We start from the raw sequence: 24,618 nt of genomic DNA, 5'->3' as shown, positions 1-24,618 counted from the left end.
AATGTTCAATTATCTTTTTTTGCTGATGATGACTAGGGAGGTTGCCAGGACACAAGACGATCTATATTTGGATATTGTGTCTTCCTTGGCCAATCTCTCATATCCTGAAGTCAAAGAAACAACAAGTTATTTCTCAATCCTTTGCTGAAGTCGAGTATAGAGTCATGGCAAATGCTACTTCAAAAGTAACCTGGATCCTTACTCTCCTCACTGACTTCGACATCACTCACAATAAACCTGTATATCTATACTGTGACAACACGACTGCAATTTATGTTAGTGAAAATCCAGTCTATCATGAACGCATAAAGTATGTCGAAATCGATTGCCACTTCATCAGAAAGAAAGTGCAACAAGGAGACATTAAACTACTTCATGTCTCCTCCCAACATAACATAGTTGATATATTTACAAAAGCTCTTCTCCCATCTCCATTTAACAACATTGTATCTAAGATGAATGTCTCTAATATATATACTTCATCTTAAGGGGACCTATTAGAATCAGTTAAGTTTGTTACTCGAGTTAGTTACTACATTCAGCCGGAGTTAGTTAATCACACAACTAACTCAACTCCCTGTCTTGGTCTATATATAAATGTACCTTGTATATTGTAATTGAATAATACGAACATAATAATAAGAAAATATTTTAGCTTTTTATCCTTCACTCTGTTTTCCTCATAGTTTGTGCAAGCAATTTTTTAATCTCCATATCAGTTGTTCTGCAATCAATTTTTAAGTCCAAATTTATTAATTATAGTGACAAATTTTTTGGTTTGTTATTTGTTTGAGTTCATGTATAGTAATTATTGTAATTTTCATTTTCAATAGGAAATCTAAGTTTATATTTGATGTCACCCAATTAATTACACTGGGGTCGCGGTAGTAAATTACCACTGAAGATTAGTTTAGTAAATAAAAAATAATAGAAATATGAATGAATGAAAATTAATAAAATGGTGAGTGAAAGGGGATGATTTAATAAAGAGCTTGGTAAGGTAGAAATGTAGTTACGCAAGTCTTATTCTAATACCGATATTAATTCAAAACACAGTTACAATTCTATACCATTAATTAAAACTGGAAGATGTATATAGTAAAAGTGCAAATTAATTCATCTTGAATAAATTGAATCTCACTTCTAATTTAACAACATATCATATTATATATTCTAAATCAACAAAATACTACTATTGGCAGAATGCAAAACGACATACAATATAATAAATATACCAAAATAATTAATAGTCTAACTTACATAAGAAAAGTATGACTGAACTTATATAAAAGATACTATTAATTTTGAAAAAAAAAATTAGAAGATGAATAATAATTTAATAAATAAAATATGAAGATGAAGCATAAAAGAATCAATATCAATATTAAGAATAAAAAGTACAATGGCAGCACTCTAACCTCACCAATATTATTACTCTAATTTATTCTTTTTTTTTTTATTTAAGCGTTTATATATTACATCAGCATAACTTTGGATTCGAACCCAGGACCTTCAACACACACGCACCCCTATGGCCCCTTGAGCTAACCTCAAGTGGTTCTAATTTACTCATTTTTATCACTAAAATAAGTAAACTAAAATAATAATAAGAGAAAAATAACAAAGCAACAAAGTAAATTTTTTCTACTCTAAATTCTGATGCTTTGTACAATGCCAAAGATGTCTATTTATAGTGAACATATGCTCCCAAATATGATAATGGTGTATGTGTAATGGGAGAAATGGCTTGAAAGTCTAATTGTGTGGGACACGTGCTTACGTGTTTGAGTGATGAAATTCTATCAGCTTTGCTCGTCAGTTGTGGGGTAGTGGGAGACTAAAGTTGGCGAATGGATAGTATAGTATAATTTCGTATTTTGCTGAGATACACGATCCCACTTGTTAAAGAGCTTCTCGGCCGAGTGAGACCATCACAAATTTGGGCCCATATATTTGAATTGATTAGAGAAATGGTCCACCTTGAGTTTAATTGAATCAAGATATGGGTCATCTTCTAGTGGGCTTGGACGTTGGAGAGCTTGGAACTTGATGTAGTTGTGAATTGTGATTGGAAAGAGAAAGGCATGGGGAAATGGTTGAACTTTAGCCAATTTTAATTGGTTTGCTTTATGCAATTGAGCTTGCCACTAAATTTTCTCTTATACCATTTTGCTCAATTATGAAAAATAACATAAAAATTAAAATAAATTAAATATTCCTAGCTAAAATAGTTAAGGAGTATATATAATTGATATTAATTATATGCGCATAAATAAAGGTTTAAAATGTATAAATTTGAACCTTAATCACAACCCCTAACTAGCTTATTGCTAGTCTCTAGCAATTTAAGCGAACAAAAAGAATGTCAACATACTATTTTCATGTCAAAAAATTTTAAAAATGGCATAAATATTCAAAGAAAATGTTAGTAACAAGCCATTAAAAACTATACAAAATATTTCAAATAAATCTAAAGTTGTGAGTGTGTGCACCACACCTGAACCTTCTTATCGCAAACTATAATACATAAATATTTTCAAAAAATGTATCAAGGATTTCACTCGTGAAGTTAGAAATTAAAAAGTGAGCTGGATAGATCAATTAGGACAAACATTTGAATAAACATTGAAACAAAAATAGGTTATGATTTTTTTATGCATTTTAAATTTTATTCCATTTCTATTCTTATGTTTTTATTTCTCCCAATCAAACACCACCTAAGTCTTCATGTGAGAGGAAATGATTTCTAATTCGAAATTTTGAACCTTATTTAAACCTATATCTTCTTTGTGTTCATTGTGTCTTATATTATTTTTCTTATTTTTCTTCTCATGTAATCTTCCGTGTAATAGAAATTCCCAAACATTTATTTATTATGAAATATGAATCATCCGCTTCAGTAAACTTGTGGTTCAAACAAGTCTAAGCATTTATTTTAATTAATAACATATTAATCAATGTCAAGAGTTTGACAAGATTAAATTCCAAATTTAAGCATATATGATATTTCAAATGAAGAAGATCAAAATCCTCCTCATGGGAAAAGAGGTAGGCACTTTTTATCATTTTATTTGTTTGGTTCTGCAACTAGTTGCCATTTTCTTCATGTACTTCACCCAGAGCTTGCTGCATAATTTTACAACAAAAGAGAAATAAAATCAAAGTCAGCATATCCAACAACAACAAAAAGTAAACCACTGAGAAAAATTGTTCATATTTTAAGATATTTAATCACCTGAAAGCATGACAAGGTGAATTGGGCATCCTTGAATGAAATTTGGTGGTGCATAACAATTCTTATTCTGAAATCAAAAGACAAAAAGACGTTAATGAATGTTGTTACTACTACATGTCAATTAACCATCTGAATTAGAGCTGAGATTCTGTTCTGTACAACACCATACCTCGATGAGCTTTCTTGCATCACAAATATGCCATGCTCTTCTAGCTTCTTCCGAAGCTTTTCTGCATTCAACTTGGAGTGTTCGAGTATGTCGATGAATATCTATTGAAAAATGAATAAATAAAATGTAAGTAAATGTTCTCACCATTAGAAATTTCACTGCAAAATATGGCAACAATTAGAAATTTGGGTGATGAGAATGCTAACCATGTTAGTTTCGACTGAGTCAACATCCACCTCTAGTCCTTCCACCTTATTTAACCCATCTAAGCTCACAACATCATTCATTGGATAAAGTGAACATAACTTAATTGGGATAAGTAAAATAACTTAACTAATACTAATTAACATTGTTAAAATACCTGCCAAAAACTTGGCTTTCTTGTGATCAGACTCGAGTTTCGCAACATTCTCTTGGATAGCAACCAAAGCAGCGGCACAAAGAACGCCAACCTGTCTCATTCCTCCACCTAGAGTTTTTCTCAACCTTCTAGCCTATATAAGGACCAATTATATCATAATTAAAAGCAGTTCACTCATTCATTTATATTTCATAACCAGCCCTACTTGTGCAGTCCTATGTGAAACTTAATAGTGTTCTTCTTACCTTGTTGATAAAGCTCTGGGAACCAACAATGATTGTCCCAACTGGAGCCCCTAGACCTTTTGATAGACATACCTGGTTTGTTCACACACATTTGAGACTAGTGAGTACTGCAGCATAGTTTACTTAGAACAAACCATAAAACAGAAACAATTCTTAAATAAATCAGCCATTGAAAAACCCAAAAGAGTTTAATAAGTAAGAATGACAATGTTGGTGATCATACCGAAACAGAATCAGCTGCTTGCACAAGCCTGCTAACAGGAACACCAAGTGCCTGTGAACCAATCCTTTTCAATTAGAGGCATAAGATAATATTTTGAAAAACAAAATGCCAGAGCATAACCATTTAAAATAATGGTAATTATAGAATGGTGAAAATCAATTCTTAAAGGATCAATTAGTTATAACTCAATTATTAAAGTCATCACTAAATTTCTATGTTGGGAAACATCTTTCTGAATTTTTAAAGGATCAATTAGTTATAACTCATGTTTTGAAGTGATCGCTATCAACTTAATTGTGACACCATTATAATTTTTCAAGAGTGCCAACCAACTCACTATTTGTAAGTGTTTAGTAAAAGAATAAAAATTGTAATAAGATAAAGGTATACTCACAACTGCTGCATTGAAAATTCGGGCTCCATCGATATGAAGCTTCAAACCATACTTCTTAGCTACCTCCCCCACTCTGTCTGTATATTCTACAGAGAGCACTCTACCACCAGTGCTGCATTTTAGATATCCAAGACAGCTTGACAAGTTACCCCATATTGGTTCCTAAAGATTTTTAAGACATAATTTGGGAAAAAAAACACAACCAACTTCACTACATCCAAGAATGGAATCTTATTTTGACAAAACAAGTTATTAAAGTTTATAGAGTACATGACTAGGACATCAGAATTATCATAAACAATTAATTGGGTGAAATGAAGCATATTTGAAGTATATGACACTAGCATTATTTTTCAAGAAATATATCCAGAAGTGAGAAAGATTGCAGGGTTTCTGATATAAGCATTATTTTAATACTTGTTGAAGCTCAAACATACCAAATATATATAGATATATACACATATAATAAATATAATCATTTCATTTCGTCAGCAGATATTGGGCACAAGTGAAAAGCAGAGCAGTGACAGTTCAGCCATTTTGCAACATGTGACAACAATAAAAAACAAAACCAATACAAACTCCGAAAGTTTATCATTATAATAAATACCAGAGAATGAAAATTCTGCCAATAATGTATTATAATATACTTTATGAGAAAAAGCTGTATTACTAAGAGTTGAGATGAAAGACAAAATAAAAAACAAAAAGGTCCTTACTTTCCATGTGTATTTTCCAAGCAGATAAGTCTTGTAGTTGGGTAGACAAGCTCTCCTTTGGGGTCTCTAATGGAGGCCTCGATTGAATCAATATCCATAGTTCCATCAGCATTGTTCTTGACTGTTCTTGGATGAACACCTCCAATGGTTGAAATGCCACCATTCTCATAAATATGAATATGGGAATTGTGTCCAAGAATGACTTCACTTCCCCTTATGTCACAATGAACAAGAACACTAATGAGGTTTCCCATAGTCCCTGATGGGACAAAAAGTGCAGCTTCTTTCTCCATTATCTTTGCCATTTCTGATTCTAATCGAAACGCAGTTGGGTCATTTCCCAAAACGTCGTCGTCCACTTCAGCCGCAGCCATGGCAGCTCTCATTGTTTCGGTTGGTTTGGTCACTGTGTCAGACCGGAGGTCCACTCTTCTTGTCACCATTTTTACTGATACAAACTCTAACAAAGGAAACATATTTTAACTTGTTGATATAAAACCAAAAACAAATACTACATTTGGCTACGACCCACCAAGACCAATATGATGAATTGTTGTTCAAGAAGTAGAATGGTCAAGAAATTGGAAGAAAGTTGAGATTTTTTCCTATGGCAGATACAAGGTTAAGGATCTGTTTGGTAATAATTCTTTACGTAGGTACTTACTGTATAATATAACAACTACTATACGTGTCATCTTAACTTGGAGCTATTCTTCAGGAAAACAAAAACAAATGAACCAAAACTCATTCGCAAAAACCAAATTTAAAAATATAAAGAACGAAGATTTATTATGCCAAATTCTGCATAAAATAAAATTGGAAAATTTAAGACATTTTTAACAGGGACTCATGAGCCTATTTAATTTGGAGAAATTATGCTACAAAACTATGATAAAATCATCAGAGAGCGAAGAATAACTTAATATGTAAAGAAAAGACTGCATGCAAAAGTAAAACTAAAGTTACCACCAAAATCAACTTGGAAAAACCCTTAGTTTAAAAAGAAAAGAAAAAAAAAACACATGCTAGAACACTTTTTAATTATGTGAATATTTCCTTCAAGTTTTTGTTTATCATTATGAAAAAATGCTTAATTCAACAAACCCACCTTTTGATATACTGGGACTTTTTCTTCAGTTACTCGGAGGAGAGTAGAAAGGAGTTTGCTGTCTGTGAAATGAACTGAGCAACCCAAAAATGGCACCCTATTTATAAAGAAAACTCCAAAAGAACCACTAAAGCCAAAGTCACCATTCAAATTTAATACAATTTCACTTAAATTTTTTGCTACTTATTATTATTATTATTATTATTATTGTGTGTGTAAAAGTCCACAGAGAAACACCTAGAAAAGTTGAAAGGACAAGTGAAATCTCATGGGATTATATATTGGCAAATAAAAATGATAAGATGAAAAACGAATTAAATAAGAAAGAAAAGCATGGAATCACAAGTAAAATGTTGAAAACAAAAGTGGTGTCATTCAAAAATATAAAATTTCTAATTAGTGTGACACATGTACATCCTGCAAGTGGAAATATCATACCTATTCCTTCTTTCTATTCCAACCTCTCTTTTCTTGTCCTTTTTATTTTGTCTTTTTAATTTATTTTTGGTATTGACTACTCATACATATCCACCAGTCTTCATCAAACCAAACTATTGTTATGTCATTATAGTTGTTGCATAATATGAACAGATATATTATATATAGCATTTAAAAATCTGAATATTCTAGTAATTCTTATATCATTTTGTGTTAGATTCCGGTCCCCCCCACCTTAACTGATTTTGTTTTATGTTTCACTTCTATTTTTTCAGAAAGATACAAAGTGGTCCAACTTGAATACTTGATAATACTTTAATTTTCTTTTAAGTTCTCATGTTGTGGAACAGGAAAACAGTACATTTTCTGAGACAAGATTACAAAGGTCGTCGTCGTTATATAGTTGTATATGGAATCATCATCATCATCATCATTCTCAACCACTTTGGAGTTCATACACTTAATTAATTAAAGACCTCAGAAACATTTGTCTACATGTATTATAAATTTATATATACTAATTTTTTGATACGTACCAACCACCTGTTTCTCCTTATCTATTTAAATATATTCTTTTTTATTATTATTTTTAATTGATAAAATATTTGCTTAACATAATCAAATTTTTGGAGAAAAAATTAAAACTACTAAGTGACCTCATTTTGGCTCAATTTAGCACTCAATTGTACACCTCGTATCTTTCAAAAGAAAAATCAGCTAAAAGCTAAAAAATGGACTCTAATAATGAACTATAAACTCTTGATCTAAGAAAATCTATACTATAAATTTAGCTAAGAGGAGAGAGTGAGCTAAACATTATTTTATTACTCTTTTCATATTTATTTATTTACTTTTCTATTCTTTCTTTGTCAATATTTTTTATTAATTTTTCACTATTTTTAATTAATAAAAATATTTAAATTATGTAGAGAAAATATAGAAAAATTGATGTCTGATACTTGTGAGGTAAAATAAATAAAATAGTATTTTAATAATGTATTTTAAAAATAAAGTAAAGCATCTGTGGGGATGCTCTCTCATTTTTAGGAGGATTAAGAAAATTAAAATAAAGGTATTTGAATAAAAAAATAAAAAATAAAAAAAAAAATGAGCAGTTATTTTTAAAATTTGAATAATTTACATGATAATTACTATATTTTTTGTAATAATATACAAAAAAACTTCGCAAATAACTTTTTATTAAAAGAAAAAAAAAAAGAAACAAATATATAATAGCTATCTGAACAAAAAAAAAATTAACATTGCAAAATGAACAATAGTTTATTTTAAGTACTCAATATATATAACATGTTTATTTAAGTAAATATTATTATTATTTTCCCTCAAAAAAAAAGTAAATATTATTATTTTTAAATTGATGAAATAGACAATTATAAATTTAGATTTTTTTATATATATATATTTATATATATATATAAACGATCAATTTAGATCTTAAGACCACCAATGAAATTCCTTTACAAACTTAAATATAATTGAAAAAAATAAATATTAGTAAAATAATGAATATACTAATTGGCTAGCTACAGTATATCTCTAATTAAATTCATATATAATATAACACATCAAAATAGTAAACAAACAATAAAAAATGAGATAAAATAAACAATTATAACATTAAAAAGAATCCGAAACACTTGGTTATGTGACTGCATAGCAAAACGAAAAAAACAAGTTTTTTTTTTTGGACATTCATTCTTCTATTAAGTTTATAGCTATAATATATGAGCACTCATTCATATCATACAAAGATAGATATATAAATAAAATATAATGATACAAATTGATAAAGACGTACCTCTTGTTTATGGTTGATGAACTTGGTGAAATGCTAAAGGTGTAAGAGAAGAGAGAATGTGTTAGATAAGAAGAGGAAGAAGCTATTTATGGTAGCTCATCAGCTTAGTGCTCAATTGAAAAGAAAAAGCTGGAAGTGGTATTTCTTGCTTAGTTGGAATTGTTATCTGAGGACCTAAATTTAATTATTTAGTTTTGGATTTGGAGATAGATAGATAGCTTTTAGTTCAATTTTGCTTTTGACACATAAGAGACACGACATCAATACTTTGTACTAGTCCATCCATTCGTGGTTTATTGGCAAACGTCTCTTCCTCCTTTTCTAGTTCAAGCCCCACATATATTTTTGCTAAAAGAAAAATTATCTTCAACCGTTAGATTTTTAGTCTGTTTTTATTATTATTATTAAATATGTTGTAACTATTTAAGATATTCTATATAATTTTGAAAAATTTTAACAAAATTATTTTGACAAAAATATAATTCAAACAATTACACTTGAATCTCTAATCTCTATTCATATATGAATATTGTAAATTAAACTTAAAAATTATCCTATATACCAAAATAACATGCACCTAGAATAAAATAAATTTTGAACGTGCCTACATAATATTCTACTAATATGCGATTCGATTCAGAACTTACTATATAATGTTATAAGCATGTGATACGATTATACATAAGAAAAATTTAAATTTTTCCAGCAAAAGAATAAACATGATTTTATCTATGTTTATAAGTAGGATAAAAATGTAATTTTATGTAAGCTTTTTTCGATTATATTTCATGCCCCAATCAAATTATGCACATCTAATCTACAATGTATGATTATGCGTGTATATTTATATTTACATACAGAGCCTCACTAACAATGCTATTCAATCAAGACAGACTTGACTGCTCTTTTTTCAAAGATGATGATGCCTAATAAAATTCAAATTCTATATGGTGCCTTTTGATTACCAGTCATGTGCTCAAACTCCCATCTCGATTTGGTTACCTGACTCGATGGTAAAAAAAAGTTGACTAGTATTAGGCAATAATAAACAGTTAGAAAACGATGTAAGAATAACAATATCAATACAAAATCCTCGAGGAAGAGATGCAATTACACAGATTTCCTCACTCTAATAACAGTTGTACCGCACAAATGTCAATGACCAGATATATGCCAAACTGAGTAAAATAGCATTCGACCATTTACCATTTTCCTTCTCTGTCGAAACAAACGATGAATTGATGCCTAGAGTTTTTTTAGAACAGTTCCAAACATCTCATGAACTATCGACCAGCATTAGTACAGAAACACAGACGTTAATATAATAACCTCTGGCAAACCTCTCTTCTTCAAATTAATCGCTTTCCAATTCGATCCATTGATCCCTCATCTTTGAGTTATTTGCCATTGAAATTCAACAAGTGAGGATTCTTATTGACTAGAGTTAACCAGGCTACTTCACTTCTCCTCGCCGTTCCCTGAGACCTCCTTAGCATCTCCAATAAAACCGTCGTTACCAGCATTTTCTTGAATGCTGCTTTCATGTATTGTTGCATTTTGCTGATTTTTGACATTCATGGCTATCTCATTAGTGGTCATGTCATCATTAGTCACTTCATCAACAGAGTTTTGAGCCACTTCCTTTTCCTCAGCAACCACCTCGCTCATACCATCTCCTGTGCCATTCGTACTGGAGAGTTGAATGTTCGGACCGTCGTAACCATTGCCTTCTGCAGGAGTTATTTTATCATGAGCTGTAGGAGATTGAGCATGTTCTTCAATAGATTTGGTTTGCTGACCAGCATTTTCGTCACGAGATGGGTCGATGGACATAGCACTAACAAGCTCATCTGGGGCAACTGTTAACACAGAATCCTCTGTGCTCTGTGCAACAGACTGATTTGCTGCAGATTCAGCCAACTCGGTATCACAATTATTTGCTGCTATCTCTTCTTGCTTTTGTGCTTGCACTCTGTATTCATCCATTTGGTGCCGTGTCCTTTCTAGCTCCCCTAACAGATCTCCATACCGCTTTTGTAAAGTTCGCTCAAGCTCCTTTTGCTTCTTAACCTCCTCCCATATATTATTAATCCGATGTGAGGCTGCTAATTGCTCTTGCTTTTGTAACGCTTGGAAGCACTCGAGTTCTTTCGCAGCAGTATCCATCTGTTTGAAAGTCTCCTCAATTTGTGGCCAAAGACTCTTTTTAGCCCGCAACTAAACAACAGATATGAACACTAGTTAGTAACCGGCCTAAATATCTGTTCACTTTTTCTTTTTCCACCCAACGAAATCTTTGGTAATGCATAAAACAAACAACAGAAGAATTGACATATTTAAACAGAACTTAGGTGGCATTTGGTTGGGAGGAATAAAAATATAGGAATGGGAATGGGAATAGAAATAGGAATGGAAGAAAATTTAAAATGCATAAAAAAATTAATAAAAAAATCATTAAATTTTTTCTCTTGTTACATTGGAATGGTCTTTCCTTCCTTTTTAAAATGGAATAGTCATTCCACCAAAATGGTAGAAAGAGCATTCTATTGGAATGCCATTCCAATACTTTAAAATGCAACCAATCAAAGGAATGGAATGAAAATTGTTTCCTTTCCATTCCATTCCATTTCATTACCTCCAACCAACCGCTACCTTAATTCAAAACCCTAGTCAGACTACTTTCCTAAGTCAAATTACATATTCAACAAAGTTGATGTTGGGCAGAAGTAGACATTGCCATAAAAATGCCATTGATCATGTTTCAAATTGAAGAATTAAGCCAGAAATAAGATGCCAAAGCTAAGCCAGACAAGACATACCTCATAACCATCTGTGAGGATTTTCGTCTTCTTTTCAAGGTTTGTGGCCTTCTTAATATCATCTTCCACATTCTTTCTGACGTTCTCATACTCATTCTGCAAGGCAGCAAGTTTCTCCATGTTTCCAGCAACACTCGATAGGCCATAAGCATTACGGGTAGGAAAGTACATGAGATCATTTAAACATGTATTGTGTGCATCCACAAACTCATCAAGTGATTCACCTTCATGCCCCATTGCTAGACGAAGATATCCGGCCTCTTCCTTGATGAAATTATCAGCCTGGTAGCAAAATCATATTTAACCATTACAATATTGCAAATTGATAGTTCTCACTATAAAGCTCTAGAGGTTCATGTGAAGCAGCAATATACCGAAGTAAAGTCTATTTTCAAAATATAACTGGAAGAAAAAGAGGAGAAGAATAGGAAGCTGGCTTGCTCTCACATTGGTTCTAATAGAGCACATACTCATGCCCATAAATCTTAAGACTATTTGCTTCAAACAGACACACTATTAGAATATCGCTATAATTATATGAGATATACATTCAAATAAGTCAATTTATTGGAAAAAATCAGAAAATGGATTCAGAATTGACCATTTCAAAATGTGAAATTAGAAATAATAAGCGGGTCAATTTCAAAATTTTACTACCCAACAACACCTTTAAAGAAAGCTTCGGAGAAATCCATATCTTCTTCATGTTTTAAAGTTCAAATGCAGGTGCATATTGAATGATATACATATATATAGGAAAGAGAGAGAGAAAGAAAGCATGTCATGATTAGATAATCTACAACAGAGCACAAGAATGTAAAGATACCTCTTTCAGCTCATATTCTTCAAAATCTTCTATCTCGGGGATGGGAGCAACGGAACCATTTGCAGAACGCTTAGCACCTTTCTTCTTCTCTTTGTTCACCTTTTCATTCAGTGGATACTTAGCATTATCATGCTCCAGCAATGTCAGAAGCTCTTTTCTTATCATCTCATCAGCCTGTTCTATTACTGTAGGAGGCACAAAAGAACTCTTGTCCCCATCAGCTCTCATCAAGGAATTTTTAATTAATTCCAGTGAAGCAGCAGGAGGTCTAGGAAGCTCCCTTTGAAGCACTTTGGATCTTTTCCTAAGTAATGCTTGCAGTCTTGCTTCTTCAGCAGCCTTTTCTCTAGCCAACCTGTCAGACATATCTTCTTCAATATTTTGTTCTGGTTCTTCATTTTCATCTGGACCAGGCTGCACAACTACCTGATACTCATTCTTAGGTTGTGATAGATTGCTAAAGCCTGAAATTAAGTTCCTTCTCATATCAGCCTGTCTTCGCAGCTCAACTTTTCTACTATCATGGATCTCCATTTCTTCATTAATGCGGAGCTCATCTCTAATCGGAGTACCCTTTGGTGTCATACCAAAAGAATAGCCGTCTCTGGTTGGCGTCATACCAATTCTAGGAGTAAGGCCTGCCGCTCCAGGCGTTGCAGATGGTGTTAGCATTGGGTTTGGCGTTTGGATCTCCTTCTTCTTAGGCGTGACCCCTGAAAAATCTGAAGGGTGCAACTCGGGATTTTCTCCACCTAACAATGGTGTTTGAGACTCCCTCAACCTTGCCAAGTTTTCTGCCTCCATCATGATAGCATCACCCTTACCAGCAGGTGTTCTTTGTGGAGTCCGTAAAGGAGTAACTCCCTGTCGGGGTGTCTGACCATAATTTGCAAGAAGTGCACGTGTTGCACCATTTCCATCAGTGAGATCCTCGCCACCAGCAAGAAGATCACTAGCATAACCAATCTTTGCAATCTCTTCTAGTTCATGATCTGAAATCTGGGGAGCAGGAAGCATCAACTTTGACCTCTTCCTAACTGCTTCAGGATCATTCAATTTGTTCGCTTGCAATATAGCTGACGGGGCATCCTGCCTTTCTGCAATTTTATTCTTCGCAATGTCTTGCTTTCTCAACTGTGCTTCCACATCAATTCTTCTTTTTCCTTCAAGTTCCTCTATAGTGGTTGGGAAACTGGGTTGTTCAACAGTTCTGTCTTCATCAGTAACATCATAGAAACCTGGAGGAGGCTTCTTTTCAAAGGGAATTTCCGCATTGTAGTCTATTCCCTTCCTTTTCCTCTTCCGCTGCCTAGTGTCAATCCCAGCAGCCTTCAGTTCTCTCCTTTTCTGTAAAGAAGCAAGCCTTCTTGCCTCTTCAAGCTGCTTCTCCCTGGCTTTCCTTTTTGCCTTCTTACCCCTTGTGTTTGCTAACCGAGCTCGTGCCTCTGAAAGCATTTCCTTCTCATCCTCATCCATATCAACAGGATCTGGCCGTGCAGGCTTTGATTCAGGGTTCGGATCAATCTCTCCGGGACGTAACTTCCGTGGGTCATCACCAGGTTCATAGTTGTCATCCTTAACACAGGCAGCATCAAGAAGCTTCTCATACCGCTCAAGGCACTGGGATGGAGTACGGCCAACAATTGGAGCAATAGTTCTCCACTGCGTGGGCATGAGCTTCGCAAGATGAAGCAGTTTCTCATCCTCTTCCCTCGTCCACTCAGTCTACAAAAATAATTGAAATCAAAACATCAGTTGAATTGCACTCAAAAATGATAATCTGGAGCTGGTGAGTATTCCAGAAATAAAGACAAGATAATTGGTTCAGAATAGCTCTTTTACATGAGAGCGTAGAAAGTAACTATTTCCAAGGAAATAACATAGCACTAAATAAAATTGTAACCCATTTGATTGATCATAGAATACGTAAGGAAAAAACACTCTGATCTTCTAAATGTTTTTATTATCATTATTATTATTATTATTATTTTGAAAAAACAAAATGGCCATGGTGTGCTTGCTTTCAATGTTAACAAATATATGTTTCTGCCAGACATTATGCAATACAATAATAAAAAAATTAGAGAGCTAACTCTTAGCTCAAATCTAAAAAGTGCAGAACAGTAGGAAATGCTAAATTTTGAGTCCAAAAAAAGGCGGCTAAACCAATCCAACTACATCAATTCAAAGCTTAAGCGTTCATTTTCAACTCTACTCAACCATTTTTACAGAAGTAGGGGAAGAAATAAAATACCTTTTTGATGGAAGGATCAAGCCACTCGTACCAGCGAGCTTTACACTGCTTGGCGGATTTACGAACTAAAAGCGAAGAGATTCGAGCCCACTGGTTCTTGCCATATTTCATAACCGCGGCTTTAAGGATCTCATCCTCGGTGTTCTTCCAAACACCACCCTTGATCATAATCCTCATCTTGGCCCCTTTCTTGAGAAAAACCCTCGCACTGCTATCCTGGGGAGAAGAAGAAGTAGAAAAGAGGGAAACCCTAGGTTCGTGAAAGAATCAGAATCAGAATCAGAGATAGAGATAGAAACAGAGAAGAGTCGATTGATTAAACCCTAGCGTTTCGGTGTCTTCGTTGTTTCTCCACAGTGTCTGTCCAGATTTGTGAGGGTTTTCTCTTATCCCTCTCTCATTTCCGTCTCGTCTCTCTTGCCTTTATTTTTTATTAATTAATAATATATATTTTTTATGCTATGCATTTATATAATAATATTGTTTTCATAAACTTTTTTTTTTATTTTTTTTCTTACAACATCTATGTTATGTAGATTGTATGTTCACTTATTGATGAGATAAAGCTCTGATATAAACTTTTTTTTTTTAAAGGAATTTAGGAAGTTGCATAATTATTTGGATAGTAATTAATAATTATATTATATTTTAAAATATAATGTATATTTAAATATAAATTGATAAGGGAAATTTCAGTTTTTGGCCTTAATAATACAAGCCATATCAAAATTTATACCTTCCCTTAATTTGTACAAATTTAGTCCATTAATTACATGAACTTCCCATTTTACCCTTTTTTTCAAAAAAAAAATAAAATAGGTAAAATCTGAAATTGATCTTTCTCTCTCTTCCCTCTTCCCTCTCTCTCGTGCACCACTCTCTCTCTCTAGAAAAAACTGAAAAATTTATCAAAAAAATTCTCTCTGTCCGTCCCACTCTCTCGTCCCTCTCTTTCTTCCCTCTTGAATGGTTGTTTTCTCGGTGGGTGTTGGTGGAAAACCGAAGCACAACCCAATATCACTCAAGAATCTTACACCATTATAATGGGTAAGTTGTGTTTTAAGCATTTTGTTTGACTTTATGTAGTTTAAAATTGTTATATGTGTGTTATTTGTTGGAACTGCTGTTTTTTGGTTTGAAATTGTTGAGATCTGGCAGATCTGGTTTTCAGTCGAATTCTGGGTTTTCCAGTGATCGAAGATATATAGATAATAAGTCGATGGTTTGTCGATGATTACAAAAGGAAAGGTCAGTGACGACCATTATCGACGTTATGTCGACATAATGTCGACGTTATGTCGACATTAAGCAGCAAACATATTTTTTACAATTTGTCGACAACTTGTCGATAGTTGTCGACAGCATGTCGACAACAAGCGTTTATCTCTTTTTAGAAGTTGTCGATATTTTGTCGACACCATGTCGACAAAATATCGATGCAAATGAAAAAAAAGTCGTAAATAACATAACATAACATTAAAATAACATAAAATAAAAGGGAAATTTCATTAAAATAAGAAAAAAACATAACATAAAAAAACATTAAAAAAAAACAGAAAATAAAGTTCATAAAAAAAAAAAACAAACATTAAATAAAACTTACCACAAGCCATAACATAACAAATTATTTTTTTTTAAATTCTTTGGTTTGTGGGTGAGCCTTGCAATACTTGCATAATGTTCCAGGCTTCACCGGTTTACCGTTAAAGATGCCTAGTTTGCAACGACGGCATCCTTCGGGGAACCCTGGTGGTGGAGTCGGCCATACACCAGTTTTGCAAAAATGTGCTTCAAGTTGCCTGAACCTGAACTCGTTACCACATCGTTCTCTTTCGAAAGCTCTTTGGGCGTCAAAAACTTTCTGCATTTCAGGAGTAATTATGCCAACATCAGGCTCCTGCTTCAGCTCTTCAGGAGTTAAGATGGGGAACTTGCCTTTGTTCTTTCTTGGGGCCATATTTAGAACTTAAGAATAAGAGAAATTTTTAAGAGGAATAGAGAAGTAGAAGACAAGAGCACTTATGAATAAGAAAGGGATTTGCTTTTATAGAGCAGTAAACTGTTGGGTTTTATGCCCTAAATAAAACTCATTTCAATATAATCAGATTTACTTATTAATATAGATTAGAAATAACATTTAATGTTGCATGGTTCACATGATTTATTTCATGATTATATGTACATAATGTATAAATTCATCTGAAACCCTTTTCACATACTTGATCCTGTTTATTGTGCCGTCAACACATTGGAAAGTAAACATGACTATGTGAATAAAGTTTCCTAGATTTATCAGACACAGGGTTTTACTGATATGATAATCTACAACAGAGTTTACTTGTATTTGGAGAAATGCTATGTTCTTTCCAGAGCATTGGTTAAAGTAAAGCTCAGGTTGGATGCATGGAGTATGCATCGGAAGGGACCGATATTGAACTTTGACTTAGATTTAATTAAACTTACCGTAAAATCTATTCAAGTCAATATCGCCTAGTTGATCCTAGATCAAATGATCTTAATCCTGTTATGATTAGGCTCAATCTTGAAAGGCTATTCGTGTTCCTTGAATTGTTAGTTAAGCCTACTTTTAGGTCAGGGTGAAACGTACTTTTTGGGAACACGGTAGTGCAATTGAGTGGGAGTGCTATCATAAACATGGAATCTATAGCTTCTATCTGGCGAATAGTAAGCAAAGGATGATCACCTTCGAGCTTGACCAAACGAAAATAAATGGTGGAGATCTCATTTCACATAAGCTGAAATATCATTTATACGGGATCAAGTGTTTTAAGGATAAAATACATAGTAGGGTGTTACGGTAATTTAATCCCTTTACTGTGTAGATCATTCATATAGAGGATAATTGATCACATTAGGATTATAACAATGGATAACTAATGATGTGTCTATATGGTGGAACATATAGAGCATTCTATATACTGAGAGTGCAATTCTAAGTTCTATGCGTGGATTCAACGAAGAATTAATAAGTTAGTGAATTTTAGTGTTAAATTCTTGATCTATTTATTGGAAGCTCGGTTATATAGACCCATGGTCCCCCCACTAGTTGAGATAATATTGCTTGTAAGACTCATGTAATTGGTTTTGATTAATCAATCATAATTCACAAATTAGACTATGTCTATTTGTGAAATTTTCACTAAGTAAGGGCGAAATTGTAAAGAAAGAGTTTATAGGGGCATATTTGTTAATTATGATACTTTGTATGGCTCAATTAATAAATATGATAAATGACAATATTATTTAATAATTATTTATAGTTATTAAATAGTTAGAATTGACATTTAAATGGTTGAATTAGGAAATTGGCATTTTTGAGAAAATCAGATACAAAAGGTGTTAAAATTGCAAAATTACAAAAAGCAAGGCCCAATTCACTAAGTGTATGGCCGGCCACCTATGTAGGTATTTTAAGTTGATTTTTTCATTATTTTAATGCCATATAATTCAAATCTAACCCTAGTAGAATGCTATAAATAGATAGTGAAGGCTTCAGGAAAATTACACTTTTCTTCAGACTTTCTGAATCAGAAAAACTGAGCCTTCTCTCTCCCTATCTTTAGCTGCCACTTCTTCTTTCTCTTCCTTTGAATTTCGAACTACCTTAGTGTATGAGTAGTGCCCACACACATCAAGTGATACCTCAATCATAGTGAGGAAGATCGTGAAGAAAGATCATCAGAAAAGGAGTTTCAGCATCAAAGATTCAGAGAAAGAGATCCAGGTTCAGATATTGATAATGCTCTGCTACAGAAAGGAATAAAGGGCTAGATATCTGAACGGAAGGAGTCATATTATTCCGCTGCACCCAATGTAAGGTTTCCTAAACTTTATATGTGTTTATTTCATCGTTTTAGAAAGTTCATATTTAGGGTGTTAATAAACGTACTTGTGAGTAGATCTAAGATCCTGGTAAAATAATTTCCAACAACTGGCCTCAGAGCCATGGTAATTGATTTACTTGCAAGAAATTTGGACTTTAAAACGATTGTTTGTATGTTTTTGGATGGTATCATGTTGTATTGAGTGTTATTTGATGATTGATTGATGTTTGTAAATTTTCGTGAAAAATAATTGCGATTCTGTTTCTGGAATTATTTTTATTGGATAGTATGGGAAAAATTAAGCAAGTTAGCCTTTTACAGAACTCAATTTCGATTTTATTTGAATTAGTTATGAATTTTTGAAGATTTGAAAAAATCGAGGCTGTGCTGAAATTTTCATGCGATCGCGAAACTGTCCGCACAGTTCACAATTTTTTTTGTTTTTCTTCGATTTTTCATGCTTTTTCATGGAATTAACTTCCGATTTTTGGTATAGTTTTGTATTTATACTATTACTATTCCTAATCAATTCTAATTATCTTTTTGAATTAATTTAATATTTTTTAAATTTAATTCAAGATATTAGTGTAATTTGAATTTGAATAGAATTAGTATCTATCTTCTTGCTTAAAAATCTATCTTATTTTAAAATTTGATTATATCTTATCTTATTTTAAATTTAAAAATAAGATATTTATAATCATGTAATTTTTAAATGATATAAGATATTTTGCTAATTTTTTAAATTTTGTTATTTTATTTATTTAAATTACATTTAAAATTTGAAAAAGATATTTATTTATATTTTTTAATTTTTAATTTAATTTTTATTTATAAAATAACATTTAAAATTTAAAAGTAGTTAGCAAATTTTTGAAATGATATTTAGGTTGGTTGAAACCTAATTTTTCAAAATTGTAGGTTTAATTTTAAATTTAATTTTTTTTTTAATTTTCAAATTTTTTTTTAGATTTTCGAATTTTTTTTATTATTTAATTAATTATTTTCGAAATTAAATATTTAATTTAAAATTAAATAAATCCTACATCCAACTATCCAACTAACCTTGTTGCAGGAGTATGTGTTTTAGCTTATGTGTAAGTTTTCAAAACCTATTATTACTTGATTGCAAATAGCCATGGTTACTTTTTGCCAGATCTAATGATCTGATGGCTCCCTTGGTCAAGTTAATAATTTGTAACAGGTACATTTACAATCTTCTTTCATCTGTGTATGACCTAGTAACATGATAGGACCCATCCAAAGTGTGCCTGTGTGAGCCTATGTGTTTAATTTGATTATAGATACATATAGGTTGTTGTTGCTAAAATAAATTATCATAGTTCTTGATAGAATTTATTTAGGCCCATTTAGTTATTGGGCTTATTCAATTAATAACAGTTGTTCTTATTAAGGTTAAATTCCTCTCTTTCGGGCCTTGTGTGAGAGTTGGGAGCCATAGAAGTGGGTACGGCATACTGAACTCAGCACCCCCTCACATGAACCACCCCAATTGTGAAGGCCCATTTGCCTGATTTGAACAACTGTACTAGGTTAATTACACTAGTTTAACCTAATAAAATTGATTAGCAACATAATTAATTTTATTTATTTTGAAATTAATTTAAGAAAATTACAGTTTAAAGATTTTTTTATTCTAAGCTAAACTATATGTATTTTCTTGTATTTAATTAAATATAGAATTATAACCATCTAGATTCTTTCTTGAACTTAATTTAAATTTTTCATTAAATATTCTTATTTAAGTTGATATTTAGTTATCTACAACTAACCAACTTAAATCTGAATATCTTTTGAATTTCAAATTTCAAAATTAAGTTGAGGAATTTTAGGCATTGGTTATTAAGATTCTTTAGATATTTTTTTTAAGTTAATATCTTTTCGAATATTAACTTAAAATGGAATATTTTTGAATTAAGTGGTTACAACTTAATTTTTGATATTTAATTAAATTTAAATTTGAAAATATTTAAGTTCTAGATTTTTTCTAGTACAACTTAAATTAGATATTTTTTCAAATTTTGTGGAAAAGATACTTAGTCAAATAAGATATTTTCTAGATAGTAATTTCTAGACTACTTATTATTTCTAATATTAAATAGGAAAATATTATACATTGTGAAATTAATTATTTAAATAATTAATTTTGGTACAATTTATTTTAAGTATATTTTTTCCTAGTATAAAACTAGAGATTAATAATTAAGCCTTCTCTACACTTAATTCTTTATTTCTTGAATTTAATACATTTAATTAATTTGAAAATTAAATATCTAAGTTGATTTTTATCATCATACTTAAATATTTCTTTTTCATGACATTTAATTAAATAGAAAATTATTTTTAGTTGAAATTTATTTTTTCAACTAAATTTAAATAATTTTCAGAATATATTTTTTCTTTATTTTATTAATCAATTTTCGAAATTGCATTTCTTAAATGCTAGAATTTCGAATTTTATCTTGAAAAATAGATTAAGTTGTAAATTAATTATTTATTTTAATTAATTCTTGGATCAACTTGAATCAATGATTTTTTCATTTATTGATTAATTTAAAATAAATTGAATTAAAGTATATTATTAGAAATTGAATTAATTAGTCAAAGGAAAATCTAGATAGATGATATTTTTGCTTGAAGTATTTTTCTAGTGTATTTAATTAAATAGAAAATTAATATTTAAGTTGATTTTCATCATCATACTTAAATATTTGAAATTTTTCTTATATATTTAATTAAATAGGAAAATTATATTTTTTGTTGTAAATTAATTTTATTAATTAATTTTGGGCCAACATTAAATTAGAATAATTTTTTCAGGATTTATTTTTTATTTTAACATGCATTTTTCGAAAATTATATTCTTAAATACTTTAATTTTTCGAAATGCAATATATATATTTATAGAAAATAAAATTTGAGTTGTAAATTAATTTAAATTAATTTTGTAACAACTTAAATTGGTATTTTTCTAAATATTTATTGGAAATTATTACTAAGATGGAAAAAATTCATGTTATTTTCATATCCATCTAAGTAAAATTTATAAATATTAAATTAAAATTTATATTTGGAATTTTTTCATTCTAAATTGGAAATTTTACTTAAATAAATATATATTTAAAATAAATAGAATAAATAAAGAGAATCAAAGAAAATACAACTCACTTTAAATAATGAGCTTGATTATTATTACGATATTCGATCTCCATTGTGGGTTTTACACCGCGTTTGTTTTAGTGAGTAATCCTCCCTAATGGAGAAACGTTCATTAGCAATTTCGCACCGTTTAACCTCGCATGATAAGTAGTTTGTAAGTGTTTTGTATGGTATGGATCACCCTAATGGTGGCGACCATACTTGACTTGCAAATTATGAAACAATGGTGGAAGCTCATAAGATAGAATTGCCTTGACTCTCGCCTAAACGGGACAACGCTGAATTCCAATCTTGATCGAATAAAAGGTTGCTAGAATGGTTATCATTTTAGATGAGCTGACAACTCTATTCAATGGATGATGCTTTGACTCTCGCCTAAACGGGACACTGTATCAGTTTGTTGAAAAACCTTGGAAATTATTTAGGATTGTATGTTTTAGTATTTTCACTTGTCATTCCTACTTGCTATATGCTTATAATTTCTGAATTGTGTATGAATTTATATTGAACCATGTTATTTTCTGTTATTAAGTTGTAGTTTAATTTCGAATATTCATTGTTGGTCTAACATGTTTGTTTTTCTAATGAGATAAATCCCTAATGGATTTTCACCATTAGACATACATAATAGTGTAAGATCTCGAAAGATAAATATTGTATATGCAACATCTAGCTGTTCATCAATTGATGACACCTTAGACTAGTATTTTTACAATATGAAACAAGAAGATTACATAAATAAGATTACTTTGTCTTTCGCTAATCGAAGCATCGTTGGATTCTTATTTATAAACGAAATTATCCTCATTCCTCTTAGCTTATTCATTTCGAATTAGCTCCATAATATATCATTGGATGAATGGTCTATAAATCATTTCATGTCATTATATTTTCTCTTAAGAAATTAAATGACGCATATGATTATAATCCCAAAATTCTATTCCCAATTGATATAAATCCTCAATCTTAGAAATCTCCTACTTGTATGGGCAAATTTGACTTAGAGTTTGTATTAGTAGTGGTGGTCCAAGATAGAATTACTCATAATATTTGGTATAAATTTAAGTCTTTGACTTTAATTTTAGAATCCAAACAGAAATTTTCTTATATTTCTAATTCCAGAATACAATACAGTTACACTTTCTCAAGTGTTTAATATCTATCTTCTATTAATGGATCCACTTGCAGTATTCTAAAAACTCTTTGATGTAACTAAACCTATGTCATCAAAAGACACTACCACATTTTTTTTTAATCTATGGCATTTGTATCTTGTTCATAGTGGATTTGACAAGATCAATCTCTGCAAAGAGTTAATATGCCTATATCCACTGAAAGTAATTCATCTCATTCGCAGATGGATGTACATTCAGGGGTGGAAATGAGTTTTTCGTTGTATTCTTAAAACGATAACTCTAGATTATACCTTTTAGCAAGAAATTTGAAATGTTTGAAAAATTTCATTAATTTCTAGCAATGGTTAAAACCATTAAGGTAAGTTGTTAAAGATCTTGCGAACTGATAGGGGTGGAGAAATAGTTAGTAGATATGCAGTTCAAATATCATTAAATTGATTTTTGAATTATATCCAAACTTACCTCCCCAGAAATTTCGAGTTGCATGTTGATGATTAGTTACTAGTCGTTGCCTAATTCCTTCTATGGTAATAAAATTTCAGAATGATGTAATGGTTGTATACTTAATGTAAATCATTACCAGATTCATGGATGACCTAATCAAAAATCTTAAGAAAAGCTAGAACTGTTAACCATGGTTTGTTAGCTTTTCTAAGTGATTAGGGGTGGACCATCCCATTGTCAATAGATAAGAAAGTGTTTGTTCAAACAAATACTACTTTTCTAAGAAAATGACTAAGTCTGAAAAACAAGTAGCAAATAAAGGAGATATTTAATTCTTGATTCCAAAAGTGTTCTATCATCTTATATAACATATGATGATCCCACTGCCTCTGTTGTCTTGTCACAACCGAAGAGATCAATACCATTTAGTTTTCTTAGACATAATTCACGGTGCCTTGTCGTAATGGGAGAGTTTCTAGGAACTCACCTTCTTATGACTTGGGAGATACTAGTGATTAAAATCCATTGTGAGTTTAAACAAGTAATGGATTGTCAAGATAAGAAACTAAGAAGAAAGCCAATAGAACTATGGTTTAATCCATTCACATGGAATAACCTAAAGTTTTCTATTACAAGGACATAAAAGGAAATTTTCGTTTATAAGTCCATTCAATGGACTTAACAAAAGTTCCTGTTCCTAGTATTATAGGTTTGAGTTTATCTAAACCTATGGCTTGTGGTATACCTGGTAATTACTTACTCTAATGCAAGCAACTTATTTTAGTAAGATGCTGAAGCATTTTCTTCCTAATGGCAATCTATAGAAGCTTCACAACTTCTTAGGTATAGATTTTATTTATCTAAGGAAAAGTCTTAACTATTCCAGAAAAGATAAAGCCATGAAAGAATTTCTTATATCAACAGTGAGAGGTCTTAGATATGCTTTTGTATGCCTTAGACCAGACACCTGCTGTTGAGTGGGAGTAATGAGTAGGTATCAGATTAATCCAGGAGAAGAACATTGGAAGACAATCAAGTAAATCCTAAGATTAAGAAGAGGAACTATATGTTAGTCTATAAGAGTGTGTTTAAAACTCTTAGACTACACCACATCAAATTTCGAAATTTGCCTATGTGCTAGTAAATATTTCTGATAAGATGGTGGTTACTCTGGGGGTGGAATAGTGATTTTGGAGAAGTGTAAAAACCTATCTGAAGTCTCTAGGTCTACCAGAGAGGGACTGAATGTTAAGGTTGCAGGAAAGGTACTTATTCAGTCTAAGGAAAGTTCTATACATTTTTGGGATCATTCCAAATTGCCTTAAACTGCTAGTGTTAATTTCCTGATTAACCAAAAGTAGTTGCCAAAGATATAGAATCCAGTATCCCAAGAGAGTAGACAT

The 24,618-nt window shown here is 31.4% G+C and overlaps 2 protein-coding genes across 5 annotated transcripts; both read right to left on the bottom strand.

Moving 5' to 3' along the window:
• Window positions 1-2,846: 2,846 nt before the first annotated feature.
• LOC115719180 (low-specificity L-threonine aldolase 1) lies at window positions 2,847-8,993 on the bottom strand. 4 transcript variants are annotated; one of them, XM_030648123.2, is made up of 11 exons: window positions 8,712-8,946; window positions 6,455-6,528; window positions 5,347-5,806; window positions 4,628-4,739; window positions 4,234-4,284; window positions 4,011-4,082; window positions 3,766-3,898; window positions 3,611-3,669; window positions 3,405-3,505; window positions 3,236-3,302; window positions 2,847-3,126 (listed from the first exon to the last, which is right to left on the bottom strand). In XM_030648123.2, exons 3-11 carry the CDS (start codon window positions 5,787-5,789, stop codon window positions 3,088-3,090), a joined length of 1,077 nt encoding a protein of 358 aa, XP_030503983.2. In that variant the 5' UTR covers window positions 5,790-5,806; window positions 6,455-6,528; window positions 8,712-8,946; the 3' UTR covers window positions 2,847-3,087. The 4 variants fall into 4 exon arrangements, with proteins under 4 accessions (XP_030503983.2, XP_030503984.2, XP_060966255.1 ...); XM_030648124.2 differs by having other exon boundaries at window positions 6,455-6,581; window positions 8,712-8,900; XM_061110272.1 differs by having other exon boundaries at window positions 6,455-6,551; window positions 8,712-8,900.
• A 732-nt stretch (window positions 8,994-9,725) lies between these two features.
• Window positions 9,726-15,121, bottom strand: LOC115719168 (cell division cycle 5-like protein). The gene is made up of 4 exons (XM_030648104.2): window positions 14,611-15,121; window positions 12,357-14,081; window positions 11,531-11,812; window positions 9,726-10,928 (listed from the first exon to the last, which is right to left on the bottom strand). Exons 1-4 carry the CDS (start codon window positions 14,785-14,787, stop codon window positions 10,170-10,172), a joined length of 2,943 nt encoding a protein of 980 aa, XP_030503964.2. The 5' UTR covers window positions 14,788-15,121; the 3' UTR covers window positions 9,726-10,169.
• Between the last annotated feature and the right edge of the window lie 9,497 nt (window positions 15,122-24,618).

Source organism: Cannabis sativa, chromosome 2 (assembly GCF_029168945.1).
Source record: "Cannabis sativa cultivar Pink pepper isolate KNU-18-1 chromosome 2, ASM2916894v1, whole genome shotgun sequence".
Lineage (NCBI taxonomy): Eukaryota > Viridiplantae > Streptophyta > Magnoliopsida > Rosales > Cannabaceae > Cannabis > Cannabis sativa.
This window is presented reverse-complemented; position numbering and strand designations above follow the sequence as displayed.

Coding starts and splice junctions, on each gene's coding strand:
- LOC115719180 (XM_030648126.2), bottom strand. CDS start 5,789: ATGGTGACAAGAAGAGTGGACCTCCGGTCTGACACAGTGACCAAACCA. Junction 3,899..4,010: donor CCCAGAGCTTTATCAACAAG/GTAAGAAGAACA, acceptor GTCCTTATATAG/GCTAGAAGGTTGAGAAAAAC. Junction 3,506..3,610: donor ACTCAGTCGAAACTAACATG/GTTAGCATTCTC, acceptor ATTTTTCAATAG/ATATTCATCGACATACTCGA.
- LOC115719168 (XM_030648104.2), bottom strand. CDS start 14,787: ATGAGGATTATGATCAAGGGTGGTGTTTGGAAGAACACCGAGGATGAG. Junction 14,082..14,610: donor TTGATCCTTCCATCAAAAAG/GTATTTTATTTC, acceptor TTATTTTTGTAG/ACTGAGTGGACGAGGGAAGA. Junction 10,929..11,530: donor TCCTCACAGATGGTTATGAG/GTATGTCTTGTC, acceptor TCTGTTGTTTAG/TTGCGGGCTAAAAAGAGTCT.